At 44.3% G+C, this 15,403-nt stretch overlaps 1 protein-coding gene across 1 annotated transcript in view; it reads left to right on the top strand.

The window, feature by feature from the left end:
* Positions 1–15,403, top strand: part of PAMR1 (peptidase domain containing associated with muscle regeneration 1) — a 117,229-nt gene that overhangs the window by 13,392 nt on the left and 88,434 nt on the right. Inside the window, exon 4 of the mRNA XM_073658136.1 lies at positions 4,616–4,730. Coding sequence (XP_073514237.1) covers positions 4,616–4,730 — 115 coding nt within the window. The remainder of the gene's footprint in view (positions 1–4,615; positions 4,731–15,403) is intronic.

Raw genomic sequence — 15,403 nt, 5'->3', positions numbered from 1 at the left:
TCTATTAACCCCCTGATGGAAGTTTGGCCTTAAAGGGGAATTCTACTTCCTAAGATTTCTTAGGAGCGCTTATACCTCTTATACACACTGTTTGGTGATTGCGGTTACAGGTAATCTATACCACAGCCCCTTCATTCAACTGACAGGCAGGGGCGCTAGGAGTCGAGCCTTATTGATCGATCCGATCTGACAAAGGCCACCAGATTTGAGTTCTGGAGACCCCTTTAAGTCACACTTGCCTTCTCTCCTAAAATGTTCAAGAGACTCTCAGAAAAAAAGGAGAGAGTTGGTAAATCTTCCTGGGTTCCTCCAAAATCTACTTGAAACCTCCAGTAAACGAGAGCTTCCAGGAGATTTCTTGTGTGTGACACCAGGATACTCCTCAGGGGCTGGGCAAAGTGTATGAAGGCGCATGGCTTTTGCCAACGATGCTCCAAGTCTATATCTCTTGGAGCAAGAATTAGCCAAGTATGCAGTTTAAGTATGCTGGGATTTAAAGGGGTTGTCCATAGCAAAACTCCTGGACTACCAGAGTCCTCTAACTATTTGTAACATAGATGTCCTCTCTGTGGAAAAAAAGGCCCGTTGATAAATGACGGCTGCACGAACGACAATTGAATGTTGCAATTTGCGCACATTTTTTTTTTCCGCACAAATGGAATGCTAAATTTCCCCCAATATATCCACGCTGTAAAAAGTGTGAGACCCCTCTTACAACGCTAATCAACTTTGGCTACAGAGGCACAAGCTGTAAGAGAGGGATCCCAAATTGTAGGCACTGAGGAAGCATGTACTCCCATTGACCGAGAGGCTCTAACCCAATCCACCATCTGACCCAACGCGTTTCTGTGCATGCACTTTTAGGCGCCACTTTTGAGAGCACGTTGAAAATGAGAAATCAAAACAGTCTCTGGCAGAAATGTGGTGGCGGAAGAGCTTCCCCTAAAAGGATCCCCCTTGTACAGTGGAACAACCTGCAAGAGAGGGATACCAAACTGAGGGCACCGGAGAAGTTTTTGCTCCTTTAAATCGAGCGGCACTAAGCCAGCCCGCCAACTAATTCTCTTCCTCGGATTTGGCCCCTCTAACCTTGCACTCTCAAGCCTGTCGGGTTTGCTCGTTCCAAGGAAGAGAGTCAGCTGGTGGATTTGCTTTTCCACCACTTCATCCCTGCCAGAGCTTGCCATGCTATCTAGTTTTCATCATGCTCTCAGCATTAAGGCTTTAAAAATTGCATATACTAAAACGCGTTGGTTCAGTTGGGGCATTGGCTTAGTGCCACTCGATCAATGGGCGCACACTTCTCCAGTGTCTCCAGTTGGCATTCCTCTCTTGCAGGATGTCCCACTGTCCCCGGGGTATCCTCTAGGAGGGACTCTTTCACCACTACATCTCTGCCACACACTGTCATGCTATCTAGTTTTCATCATGCTCTCAGCACTATAGCTTTAAAAGTTGTATATACTTAAATGCGTTGGGTCAGCTGGTGGATTGGCTAGTGCCACTCGATCAATGGGCACACACTTCTTGAGTGCCCTCAGTTGACATTCCTCTTTTGCATGATGTCCCACTGTTCCCAGAGTACCATCTATGAGGAGCTTTTCCACCACTACATCTCTGCCAGACACTGTTGTGCTATCTAGCTTTCATCATGCTCTCAGTACTATGGCTTTAAAAATTGTATATACTGAAACGCGTTGGGTCAGCTGGTGGATCAAGCGGCACTAAGCCAATCCATATTAGCGTACACTTCTCCAAATTGTATGTACCGAAACTAGTTGGGTCAGCTGGTGGATTGAGCGGCACTAAGCCAATCCATATTAGCGTGCACTTCTCCAAATTGTATGTACCGAAACGTGTTGGGTCAGCTGGTGGATTGAGCGGCACTAAGCCAATCCATATTAGCGTACACTTCTACAAATTGTACGTACTGAAACGCGTTAGGTCAGCTGGTGGATTGAGCGGCACTAAGCCAATCCATGTAAGCTTACACTTCTCCAAATTGTATGTACCGAAACGCGTTGGGTCAGCTGGTGGATCGAGCGGCACTACGCCAATCCATGTAAGCGTACACTTCTCCAAATTGTATGTACCGAAACGTGTTGGGTCAGCTGGTGGATTGAACGGCACTAAGCCAATCCATATTAGCGTACACTTCTACAAATTGTACGTACTGAAACGCGTTGGGTCAGCTGGTGGATTGAGCGGCACTAAGCCAATCCATGTAAGCGTACACTTCTCCAAATTGTATGTACTGAAACGCGTTGCGTCAGCTGGTGGATCGAGCGACACTAAGCCAATCCATATTAGCGTACACTTCTCCAAATTGTATGTATTGAAACGCTTTGGGTCAGCTGGTGGATTGAGCGACACTAAGCCAATCCATGTAAGCGTACACTTCTCCAAATTGTATGTACTGAAATGCTTTGGGTCAGCTGGTGGATTGAGCGACACTAAGCCAATCCATATTAGCGTACACTTCTCCAAATTGTATGTACTGAAACGTGTTGGGTCAGCTGGTGGATTGAGCGGCACTAAGCCAATCCATATTAGCGTACACTTCTACAAATTGTATGTACCGAAACTAAACGCGTTGGGTCAGCTGGAGGATTGAGCGGCACTAAGCCAATCCATATTAGCGTACACTTCTACAAATTGTATGTACCGAAACGCGTTGGGTCAGCTGGTGGATCGAGCGGCACTAAGCCAATCCATGTAAGAGTACACTTCTCCAAATTGTATGTACCGAAACGCGTTGGATCAGCTGATGGATCGAGTGGCACTAAGCCAATCCATGTAAGCGTACACTTCTCCAAATTGTATGTACCGAAACGCGTTGGGTCAGTTGGTGGATCGAGCGGCACTAAGCCAATCCATGTAAGCGTACACTTCTCCAAATTGTATGTACCGAAACGCGTTGGGTCAGTTGGTGGATTGAGCGGCACTAAGCCAATCCATGTAAGCGTACACTTCTCCAAATTGTATGTACCGAAACACGTTGCGTCAGCTGGTGGATCGAGCGGCACTAAGCCAATCCATGTAAGCGTACACTTCTCCAAATTGTATGTACTGAAATGCGTTGGATCAGCTGGTGGATTCAGCGGCACTAAGCCTATCCATGTAAGCGTACACTTCTACAAATTGTATGTACCGAAACGCGTTGGGTCAGCAGGTGGATCGAGTGGCACTAAGCCAATCCATGTAAGCGTACACTTCTCCAAATTGTATGTACCGAAACACGTTGCGTCAGCTGGTGGATCGAGCGGCACTAAGCCAATCCATGTAAGCGTACACTTCTACAAACTGTATGTACCGAAATGCATTGGGTCAGCTGGTGGATTGAGCGACACTAAGCCAGTCCATGTAAGCGTCACTTCTCCAAATTGTATGTACTGAAACGCGTTGTCAGCTGGTGGATTGAGCGGCACTAAGCCAATCCATATTAGCGTACACTTCTCCAAATTGTATGTACTGAAACGCGTTGGCTCCGTTGGTGGGTTGGGTTAAAACCTGCTAGATCAGTGGGAGCGCATGCTTCCCCAGCGCCATCATCTTGGAGTCTTCTCTTCCAGCTTGTCCCGCTGTACCCAAGGCACCATCTATGGAGGTGGATGTTGCAAGGACATTTATCATTGCGTTGGTGCCAAAATTTTGTGCACATTTTGCAACATTTTTCATTGTTGTAAACGCTCAAGCAAAATTCTACTCCAAGTAGTGAAACGCGTTGGGTTCACGGCACATCAGCCATAACGTCCGTCTACGAACCCAATTTAAAAATAGCCGCAGAGCTCCGCTCACGGGCATCTGTGCCGCCGTATGCCCGTTTTTTGCAGCCGTGTAAATGAACTTTGGTGGCGGTGAAGACGGCGGATCCGTCCGCTGCAGCGCAGATGTCACATTTCTGCTGTCAGTTCCCTGGGAAACCGAGTGTAATGAGCAAACACCGAGGGGCGCTATCACCAGGGGAGAGTCCGGAATTCGCCTTCGTTGCATATTTTTGGGTTTCGGGGTTATTTATAGAAAAAAAAAAAACCCTTTGTGAACTGCGACGTTAACCTCACACTCAGGGGTTTAGTAAAATGCAGCGAGGTAAAAGGCAGCAGCTCCTATAAAGTGGCAGCGGTTACCATGACAACAGCCCAAAAAAATAAATAAATTCCACAACAGCAACTATTTAATTTTAGCAGCAGGAGATGAGAATGGGAAAAAAATGGGAAGGCCCTTAACTCCTTCATTGCTGGAAATGACACAGCTGATTAAATAGGAGCGATGTATACTTACGTTATTGGAAGGCGCAGTTTATGATTTTCACGTTAGCGACCTCTCAATCGCAAAGAATTAGAGCGATCGTTCATCACTTAACAAATTCACAATTTTGGTCTTTATTTTTCTTTTATGCTTTTATTAACTGCACAGACTTGTAAATGCAGACAGCAATACCTCAGTGTGGCCAGAAGAGGGAGCACTGACACAACCTGATTGTGGAAATAGCACTAAACAATAAACAGAAAGGGAGATTGGGGTTTAATTGGTTAATTGTGATGGACACTGTTTTGTTTTGTTTTTGTTTTTTTTACACTATAATAGGTTCAGTTACTATTTTCTTCTTCCACAGGATGTGGGGAGGTGATAAAAGCCTGCCACGGAGAGATCATGATGGAGAGCTACCCGTTCAATGCGCACTGTGAATGGAGCATCCAGGTGTCGCCTGGTTACACTGTAGAACTCAGGTAGGGAAGGCACAACACAATGTGACAGTGACTGCAGCAGCAGAATAGTGAGTGCAGCTCCGGAGTATAATACAGGATGTAACTCAGGATCAGTAATGTAATGTATGTACACAGTGACTGCAGCAGCAGAATAGTGAGTGCAGCTCTGGAGTATAATACAGGAGGTAACTCCGGATCAGTAATGTAATATATGTACACAGTGACTGCACCAGCAGAATAGTGAGTGCAGCTCTGGAGTATAATACAGGATGTAACTCAGGATCAGTAATGTAATGTATGTACACAGTGACTGCACCAGCAGAATAGTGAGTGCAGCTCTGGAGTATAATACAGGATGGAACTCAGGATCAGTAATGTAATGTATGTACACAGTGACTGCACCAGCAGAATAGTGAGTGCAGCTCTGGAGTATAATACAGGATGTAACTCAGGATCAGTACAGGATCAGTAATGTAATGTATGTACACAGTGACTGCACAAGCAGAATAGTGAGTGCAGCTCTGGAGTATAATACAGGATATAACTCTGGATCAGTAATGTAATGTATGTACACAGTGACTGCACCAGCAGAATAGTGAGTGCAGCTCTGGAGAATAATACAGGATGTAACTCAGGATCAGTACAGGATCAGTAATGTAATGTATGTGCACAGTGACTGCACCAGCAGAATAGTGAGTGCAGCTCTGGAGTATAATACAGGATGTAACTCAGGATCAGTAATGTAATGTATGTACACAGTGACTGCACCAGCAGAATAGTGAGTGCAGCTCTGGAGAATAATACAGGATGTAACTCAGGATCAGTACGGGATCAGTAATGTAATGTATGTACACAGTGACTGCACCAGCAGAATAGTGAGTGCAGCTCTGGAGTATAATACAGGATGTAACTCAGGATCAGTAATATAATGCATATACACAGTGACTGCACCAGCAGAAAAGTGAGTGCAGCTCTGGAGTATAATACAGGATATAACTCAGGATCAGTAATGTAATGTATGTACACAGTGACTGCACCAGCAGAATAGTGAGTGCAGCTCTGGAGTATAATACAGGAGGTAAATCAGGATCAGTAATGTAATGTATGTACACAGTGACTGCACAAGCAGAATAGTGAGTGCAGCTCTGGAGTATAATACAGGATGTAACTCAGGATCAGTACAGGATCAGTAATGTAATGTATGTACACAGTGACTGCATCAGCAGAATAGTGAGTGCAGCTCTGGAGTATAATACAGGATGTAACTCAGGATCAGTAATGTAATGTATGTGCACAGTGACTGCACCAGCAGAATAGTGAGTGCAGCTCTGGAGTATAATACAGGATGTAACTCAGGATCAGTAATGTAATGTATGTACACAGTGACTGCACCAGCAGAATAGTGAGTGCAGCTCTGGAGTATAATACAGGATATAACTCAGGATCATAAATGTAATGTATGTACACAGTGACTGCTCCAGCAGAATAGTGAGTGCAGCTCTGGAGTATAATACAGGAGGTAAATCAGGATCAGTAATGTAATGTATGTACACAGTGACTGCACCAGCAGAATAGTGAGTGCAGCTCTGGAGTATAATACAGGATGTAACTCAGGATCAGTACAGGATCAGTAATGTAATGTATGTACACAGTGACTGCACCAGCAGAATAGTGAGTGCAGCTCTGGAGTATAATACACAATGTAACTCAGGATCAGTACAGGATCAGTAATGTAATGTATGTACACAGTGACTGCACCAGCAGAATAGTGAGTGCAGCTCTGGAGTATAATACAGGATGTAACTCAGGATCAGTAGAGGATCAGTAATGTAATGTATGTACACAGTGACTGCATCAGCAGAATAGTGAGTGCAGCTCTGGAGTATAATACAGGATGTAACTCAGGATCAGTAATGTATGTACACAGTGACTGCACCAGCAGAATAGTGAGTGCAGCTCTGGAGTATAATACAGGATGTAACTCAAGATCAGTACAGGATCAGTAATGTAATGTATGTGCACAGTGACTGCACCAGCAGAATAGTGAGTGCAGCGCTGGAGTATAATACAGGATGTAACTCAGGATCAGTAATGTAATGTATGTACACAGTGACTGCACCAGCAGAAAAGTGAGTGCAGCTCTGGAGTATAATACAGGATGTAGCTCAGGATCAGTAATGTATGTACACAGTGACTGCACCAGCAGAATAGTGAGTGCAGCTCTGGAGTATAATACAGGATGTAACTCAGGATCAGTAATGTAATGTACGTACACAGTGACTGCACCAGCGGAAAAGTGAGTGCAGCTCTGGAGTATAATACAGGATATAACTCAGGATCAGTAATGTAATGTATGTACACAGTGACTGCACCAGCAGAATAGTGAGTGCAGCTCTGGAGAATAATACAGGATGTAACTCAGGATCAGTAATGTAATGTATGTGCACAGTGACTGCACCAGCAGAATAGTGAGTGCAGCTCTGGAGTATAATACAGGATGGAACTCAGGATCAGTAATGTAATGTATGTACACAGTGACTGCACAAGCACAATAGTGAGTGCAGCTCTGGAGTATAATACAGGATATAACTCCGGATCAGTAATGTAATGTATGTACACAGTGACTGCACCAGCAGAATAGTGAGTGCAGCTCTGCAGAATAATACAGGATGTAACTCAGGATCAGTAATGTAATGTATGTGCACAGTGACTGCACCAGCAGAATAGTGAGTGCAGCTCTGGAGTATAATACAGGATGTAACTCAGGATCCGTAATGTAATGTATGTACACAGTGACTGCACCAGCAGAATAGTGAGTGCAGCTCTGGAGTATAATACAGGATGTAACTCAGGATCAGTAATGTAATGTATGTACACAGTGACTGCACCAGCAGAATAGTGAGTGCAGCTCTGGAGTATAATACAGGATGTAACTCAGGATCAGTAATGTAATGTATGTGCACAGTGACTGCACCAGCAGAATAGTGAGTGCAGCTCTGGAGTATAATACAGGAGGTAACTCAGGATCAGTAATGTAATGTATGTACACAGTGACTGCACAAGCAGAATAGTGAGTGCAGCTCTGGAGTATAATACAGGATATATCTCCGGATCAGTAATGTAATGTATGTACACAGTGACTGCACCAGCAGAATAGTGAGTGCAGCTCTGGAGAATAATACAGGATGTAACTCAGGATCAGTACAGGATCAGTAATGTAATGTATGTGCACAGTGACTGCACCAGCAGAATAGTGAGTGCAGCTCTGGAGTATAATACAGGATGTAACTCAGGATCAGTAATGTAATGCATGTACACAGTGACTGCACCAGCAGAATAGTGAGTGCAGCTCTGGAGAATAATACAGGATGTAACTCAGGACCAGTACAGGATCAGTAATGTAATGTATGTACACAGTGACTGCACCAGCAGAATAGTGAGCGCAGCTCTGGAGTATAATACGGAATGTAACTCAGGATCAGTAATGTAATGTATGTACACAGTGACTGCACCAGCAGAATAGTGAGTGCAGCTCTGGAGTATAATACAGGATGTAACTCAGGATCAGTAATATAATGTATATACACAGTGACTGCACCAGCAGAAAAGTGAGTGCAGCTCTGGAGTATAATACAGGATATAACTCAGGATCAATAATGTAATGTATGTACACAGTGACTGCACCAGCAGAATAGTGAGTGCAGCTCTGGAGTATAATACAGGAGGTAAATCAGGATCAGTAATGTAATGTATGTACACAGTGACTGCACAAGCAGAATAGTGAGTGCAGCTCTGGAGTATAATACAGGATGTAACTCAGGATCAGTACAGGATCAGTAATGTAATGTATGTACACAGTGACTGCATCAGCAGAATAGTGAGTGCAGCTCTGGAGTATAATACAGGATGTAACTCAGGATCAGTAATGTAATGTATGTGCACAGTGACTGCACCAGCAGAATAGTGAGTGCAGCTCTGGAGTATAATACAGGATGTAACTCAGGATCAGTAATGTAATGTATGTACACAGTGACTGCACCAGCAGAAAAGTGAGTGCAGCTCTGGAGTATAATACAGGATATAACTCAGGATCATAAATGTAATGTATGTACACAGTGACTGCTCCATCAGAATAGTGAGTGCAGCTCTGGAGTATAATACAGGAGGTAAATCAGGATCAGTAATGTAATGTATGTACACAGTGACTGCACCAGCAGAATAGTGAGTGCAGCTCTGGAGTATAATACAGGATGTAACTCAGGATCAGTACAGGATCAGTAATGTAATGTATGTACACAGTGACTGCACCAGCAGAATAGTGAGTGCAGCTCTGGAGTATAATACACAATGTAACTCAGGATCAGTACAGGATCAGTAATGTAATGTATGTACACAGTGACTGCACCAGCAGAATAGTGAGTGCAGCTCTGGAGTATAATACAGGATGTAACTCAGGATCAGTAGAGGATCAGTAATGTAATGTATGTACACAGTGACTGCATCAGCAGAATAGTGAGTGCAGCTCTGGAGTATAATACAGGATGTAACTCAGGATCAGTAATGTATGTACACAGTGACTGCACCAGCAGAAAAGTGAGTGCAGCTCTGGAGTATAATACAGGATGTAACTCAGGATCAGTAATGTATATACACAGTGACTGCACCAGCAGAAAAGTGAGTGCAGCTCTGGAGTATAATACAGGATATAACTCAGGATCAATAATGTAATGTATGTACACAGTGACTGCACCAGCAGAATAGTGAGTGCAGCTCTGGAGTATAATACAGGAGGTAAATCAGGATCAGTAATGTAATGTATGTACACAGTGACTGCACAAGCAGAATAGTGAGTGCAGCTCTGGAGTATAATACAGGATGTAACTCAGGATCAGTACAGGATCAGTAATGTAATGTATGTACACAGTGACTGCATCAGCAGAATAGTGAGTGCAGCTCTGGAGTATAATACAGGATGTAACTCAGGATCAGTAATGTAATGTATGTGCACAGTGACTGCACCAGCAGAATAGTGAGTGCAGCTCTGGAGTATAATACAGGATGTAACTCAGGATCAGTAATGTAATGTATGTACACAGTGACTGCACCAGCAGAAAAGTGAGTGCAGCTCTGGAGTATAATACAGGATATAACTCAGGATCATAAATGTAATGTATGTACACAGTGACTGCTCCATCAGAATAGTGAGTGCAGCTCTGGAGTATAATACAGGAGGTAAATCAGGATCAGTAATGTAATGTATGTACACAGTGACTGCACCAGCAGAATAGTGAGTGCAGCTCTGGAGTATAATACAGGATGTAACTCAGGATCAGTACAGGATCAGTAATGTAATGTATGTACACAGTGACTGCACCAGCAGAATAGTGAGTGCAGCTCTGGAGTATAATACACAATGTAACTCAGGATCAGTACAGGATCAGTAATGTAATGTATGTACACAGTGACTGCACCAGCAGAATAGTGAGTGCAGCTCTGGAGTATAATACAGGATGTAACTCAGGATCAGTAGAGGATCAGTAATGTAATGTATGTACACAGTGACTGCATCAGCAGAATAGTGAGTGCAGCTCTGGAGTATAATACAGGATGTAACTCAGGATCAGTAATGTATGTACACAGTGACTGCACCAGCAGAATAGTGAGTGCAGCTCTGGAGTATAATACAGGATGTAACTCAAGATCAGTACAGGATCAGTAATGTAATGTATGTGCACAGTGACTGCACCAGCAGAATAGTGAGTGCAGCGCTGGAGTATAATACAGGATGTAACTCAGGATCAGTAATGTAATGTATGTACACAGTGACTGCACCAGCAGAAAAGTGAGTGCAGCTCTGGAGTATAATACAGGATGTAGCTCAGGATCAGTAATGTATGTACACAGTGACTGCACCAGCAGAATAGTGAGTGCAGCTCTGGAGTATAATACAGGATGTAACTCAGGATCAGTAATGTAATGTACGTACACAGTGACTGCACCAGCGGAAAAGTGAGTGCAGCTCTGGAGTATAATACAGGATATAACTCAGGATCAGTAATGTAATGTATGTACACAGTGACTGCACCAGCAGAATAGTGAGTGCAGCTCTGGAGTATAATACAGGATGTAACTCAGGATCAGTAATGTAATGTATGTACACAGTGACTGCACCAGCAGAATAGTGAGTGCAGCTCTGGAGTATAATACAGGATGTAACTCAGGATCAGTAATGTAATGTATGTACACAGTGACTGCACCAGCAGAATAGTGAGTGCAGCTCTGGAGTATAATACAGGATGTAACACAGGATCGGTAATGTAATGTATGTACACAGTGACCACACCAGTAGAATAGTGAGTGCAGCTCTGGAGTATAATACAGGATATAACTCAGGATCAGTAATGTAATGTATGTACACAGTGACTGCACCAGCAGAATAGTGAGTGCAGCTCTGCAGTATAATACAGGATGTAACTCAGGATCAGTAATGTAATGTATGTACACAGTGATTGCACCAGCAGAATAGTGAGTGCAGCTCTGGAATATAATACAGGATATAACTCAGGATCAGTAATGTAATGTACAGTACAGACCAAAAGTTTGGACACACCTTCTCATTTAAAGATTTTTCTGTATTTTCATAACCATGAAAATTGTACATTCATACTGAAGGCATCAAAACTATGAATTAACACATGTGGAATTATATACTTAACAAAAAAGTGTGAAACAACTGAAAATATGTCTTATATTCTAGGTTCTTCAAAGTAGCCACCTTTTGCTTTGATGACTGCTTTGCACACTCTTGGCATTCTCTTGATGAACTTCAAGAGGTAGTCAACGGAAATGGTTTTCACTTCACAGGTGTGCCCTGTCAGGTTTAATAAGTGGGTTTTCTTGCCTTGTAAATGGGGTTGGGACCATCAGTTGTGTTGTGCAGAAGTCAGGTGGATACACAGCTGATAGTCCTACTGAATAGACTGTTAGAATTTGTATTATGGTAAGAAAAAAGCAGCTAAGTAAAGAAACACGAGTGGCCATCATTACTTTAAGAAATGAAGGTCAGTCAGTCCGAAAAATTGGGCAAACTTTGAAAGTGTCCCCAAGTGCAGTTGCAAAAACCATCAAGCGCTACAAAGAAACTGGCTCACATGAGGACCGCCCCAGGAAAGGAAGACCAAGAGTCACCTCTGCTTCTGAGGATAAGTTTATCCGAGTCACCAGCCTCCAGAAATCGCAGGTTAACAGCAGCTCAGATTAGAGACCAGGTCAATGCCACACAGAGTTCTAGCAGCAGACACATCTCTACAACAACTGTTAAGAGGAGACTTTGTGCAGCAGGCCTTCATGGTAAAATAGCTGCTAGGAAACCACTGCTAAGGACAGGCAACAAGCAGAAGAGACTTGTTTGGGCTAAAGAACACAAGGAATAGACATTAGACCAGTGGAAATCTGTGCTTTGGTCTGATGAGTCCAAATATGAGATCTTTGGTTCCAACCACCGTGTCTTTGTGCGACGCAGAAAAGGTGAACGGATGGACTCTACATGCCTGGTTCCCACCGTGAAGCATGGAGGAGGAGGTGTGATGGTGTGGGGGGGCTTTGCTGGTGACACTGTTGGGGATTTATTCAAAATTGAAGGCATACTGAACCAGCATGGCTACCACAGCATCTTGCAGCGGCATGCTATTCCATCCGGTTTGCGTTTAGTTGGACCATCATTTATTTTTCAACAGGACAATGACCCCAAACACACCTCCAGGCTGTGTAAGGGCTATTTGACCAAGAAGGCGAGTGATGGGGTGCTACGCCAGATGACCTGGCCTCCACAGTCACCAGACCTGAATCCAATCGAGATGGTTTGGGGTGAGCTGGACCGCAGAGTGAAGGCAAAAGGGCCAACAAGTGCTAAGCATCTCTGGGAACTCCTTCAAGATTGTTGGAAGACCATTTCCGGTGACTACCTCTTGAAGCTCATCAAGAGAATGCCAAGAGTGTGCAAAGCAGTCATCAAAGCAAAAGGTGGCTACTTTGAAGAACCTAGAATATAAGACATATTTTCAGCAGTTTCACATTTTTTTGTTAAGTATATAATTCCACATGTGTTAATTCATAGTTTTGATGCCTTCAGTGTGAATGTACAATTTTCATAGTAATGAAAATACAGAAAAATTTTTAAATGACAAGGTGTGTCCAAACTTTTGGCCTGTACTGTATGTACACAGTGACCACACCAGCAGAATAGTGAGTGCAGCTCTGGAGTATAATACAGGATGTAACACAGGATCGGTAATGTAATGTATGTACACAGTGACCACACCAGCAGAATAGTGAGTGCAGCTCTGGAGGATAATACTGGATGTGACTCAAGATCAGTACAAGATCAGTATTGTAATGTATGTACACAGTGACTGCACCAGCAGAGTAGTGAGTGCAGCTCTGGGGTATAATACAGGTTGTAACTCAGGATCCGTACTGGATCAGTAATGTAATGTATGTACACAGTGACTGCACCAGCAGAATAGTGAGTGCAGCTCTGGAGTATAATACAGGATGTAACTCAGGATCAGTACAGGATCAGTAATGTAATGTATGTACACAGTGACTGCACCAGCAGAATAGTGAGTGCAGCTCTGGAGTATAATACAGGATGTAACTCAGGATCGGTACAGGATCAGTAATGTAATGTATGTACACAGTGACTGCACCAGCAGAATAGTGAGTTCAGCTCTAGAGTATAATACAGGATATAACTCTGGATCAGTATAGGATCAGTATTGTAATGCATGTACACAGTGACTGCACCAGCAGAATAGTGAGTGCAGCTCTGGTGTATAATACAGGATGTAACTCAGGATCCGTACAGGATCAGTAATGTATGTACACAGTGACTGCACCAGCAGAATAGTGAGTGCAGCTCTGGAGTATAATACAGGATGTAACTCATGATCAGTACAGGATCAGTAATGTAATGTATGTACACAGTGACTGCACCAGCAGAATAGTGAGTGCAGCTCTGGAGTATAATACACAATATAACTCAGGATCAGTACAGGATCAGTAATGTAATGTATGTACACAGTGACTGCACCAGCAGAATAGTGAGTGCAGCTCTGGAGTAAAATACAGCATGTAACTCAGGATCAGTAATGTAATGTATGAACACAGTCACTGCACCAGTAGAATAGTGAGTGCAGCTCTGGAGTATAATACAGGATGTAACTCAGGATCCGTACAGGATCAGTAATGTAATGTATGTACACAGTGACTGCACCAGCAGAATAGTGAGTGCAGCTCTGGAGTATAATACAGGATGTAACTGAGGATCAGTACAGGATCAGTAATGTAATGTATGTACACAGTGACTGCACCAGCAGAATAGTGAGTGCAGCTCTGGAGTATAATACAGGATGTAACTCAGGATCAGTAATGTAATGTATGAACACAGTGACTGCACCAGCAGAATAGTGAGTGCAGCTCTGGAGTATAATACAGGAGGTAACTCAGGATCAGTACAGGGTCAGTAATGTAATGTATGTGACTCGCCCCCTGGACCGTGGGGCACTCAGATCCGGGCAGTAGGGGAACGATGGGAGTAGTAGTGGCAACCCGGTTCCGTGGCTCAGGGTGGTCAGGCCAGTGGTAGTCCGTTATGTGCTGATGATTATGTCCGACTACGCCACCCGTGGATTGCGGTTATTAGAAACCGACGCTGCATGCAGACCGCTGGGGCTGACGAGGTGTGCAGCTAGGGTAGTGTGACTCCCCACGGGAAGAGTGCGGCCCCAGGGCAGTATAATGGATGGTGGGAGTGATGGTGGTGAGAGTCCCAGTACCGGTAGTGCTGGAGGCGCGAAGGAGCACACAGACAACAGGTTGCAGTCCAGGGCCTTTACTAAAACAGGTAAACTGACCCATAAACAGTCCCGGCTAGGAGGGGACCTGGATGTCTGAGAGCAATGGGGAAATTGGCCCTGGTCAGGGTGAGGGTGTAGGCCTACCGTGCTTTCTGTGCTCCTTCTGGCTATCTCCTCCTTATAGGGTAACAGCCCACGTTTCCGAGCTTTCCGTGTACTCTCGCCTGTATGGCCTGCGACGTGGGTTCCTTTCTGCTCCCGGCCTGGTACGGCTTTACTGGTCCCTTCTGTTGTGGCAGAGCCTCCAGGTTTCTTAGGCCAAGGAACATTCAGTCCCCTGCGGACTGGTTATCTGCTGTGGGATGTGGAATCCTCCCAGCCTCAGACACCAAAGTCTGGTAAATTAAGTCCTTTATCTGCTAAGACAGGCTCACTTCGCCTCTTGTCTCTGGCTTGTGGCTCTCCTCCTGCCACACTTCCTCTTAGGGTGCAATACAACTGTCCCTCTCTGCTCTGGACACTTCTCAGTACTGAGACAGCTCGTCCAGTTCTCTCTAACCCTGCCCCCAGCACCAGCTTTTATAGGGTCAGCCTGCTCCCCCTACTGGCCTGAGACAGGAGGTACTGCATGCTAATGTTCCCCTGACTAGAGAACCTCCCCCTTGCTCTCAGACACAGCTTTATTACATTTTGTGGCATCCAGGCCAGGGTGACACATTCCCCCCTAGTGAAATTTAGTACTCCAGGACTAAACAGTAAATAAAGAATAACATGCATAACCATAAAACATTATCAGGAAAGTGACGCACAAATTGAGTTCTTAAGGTCACAGTGTGG

Source organism: Phyllobates terribilis, unplaced genomic scaffold, assembly GCF_046119375.1.
Source record: "Phyllobates terribilis strain yellow unplaced genomic scaffold, ASM4611937v1 Scaffold_13__5_contigs__length_258822181, whole genome shotgun sequence".
NCBI lineage: Eukaryota > Metazoa > Chordata > Amphibia > Anura > Dendrobatidae > Phyllobates > Phyllobates terribilis.
Note: the sequence above shows the minus strand (reverse complement) of the source record. Positions and strands in the feature narration are given on the sequence as shown.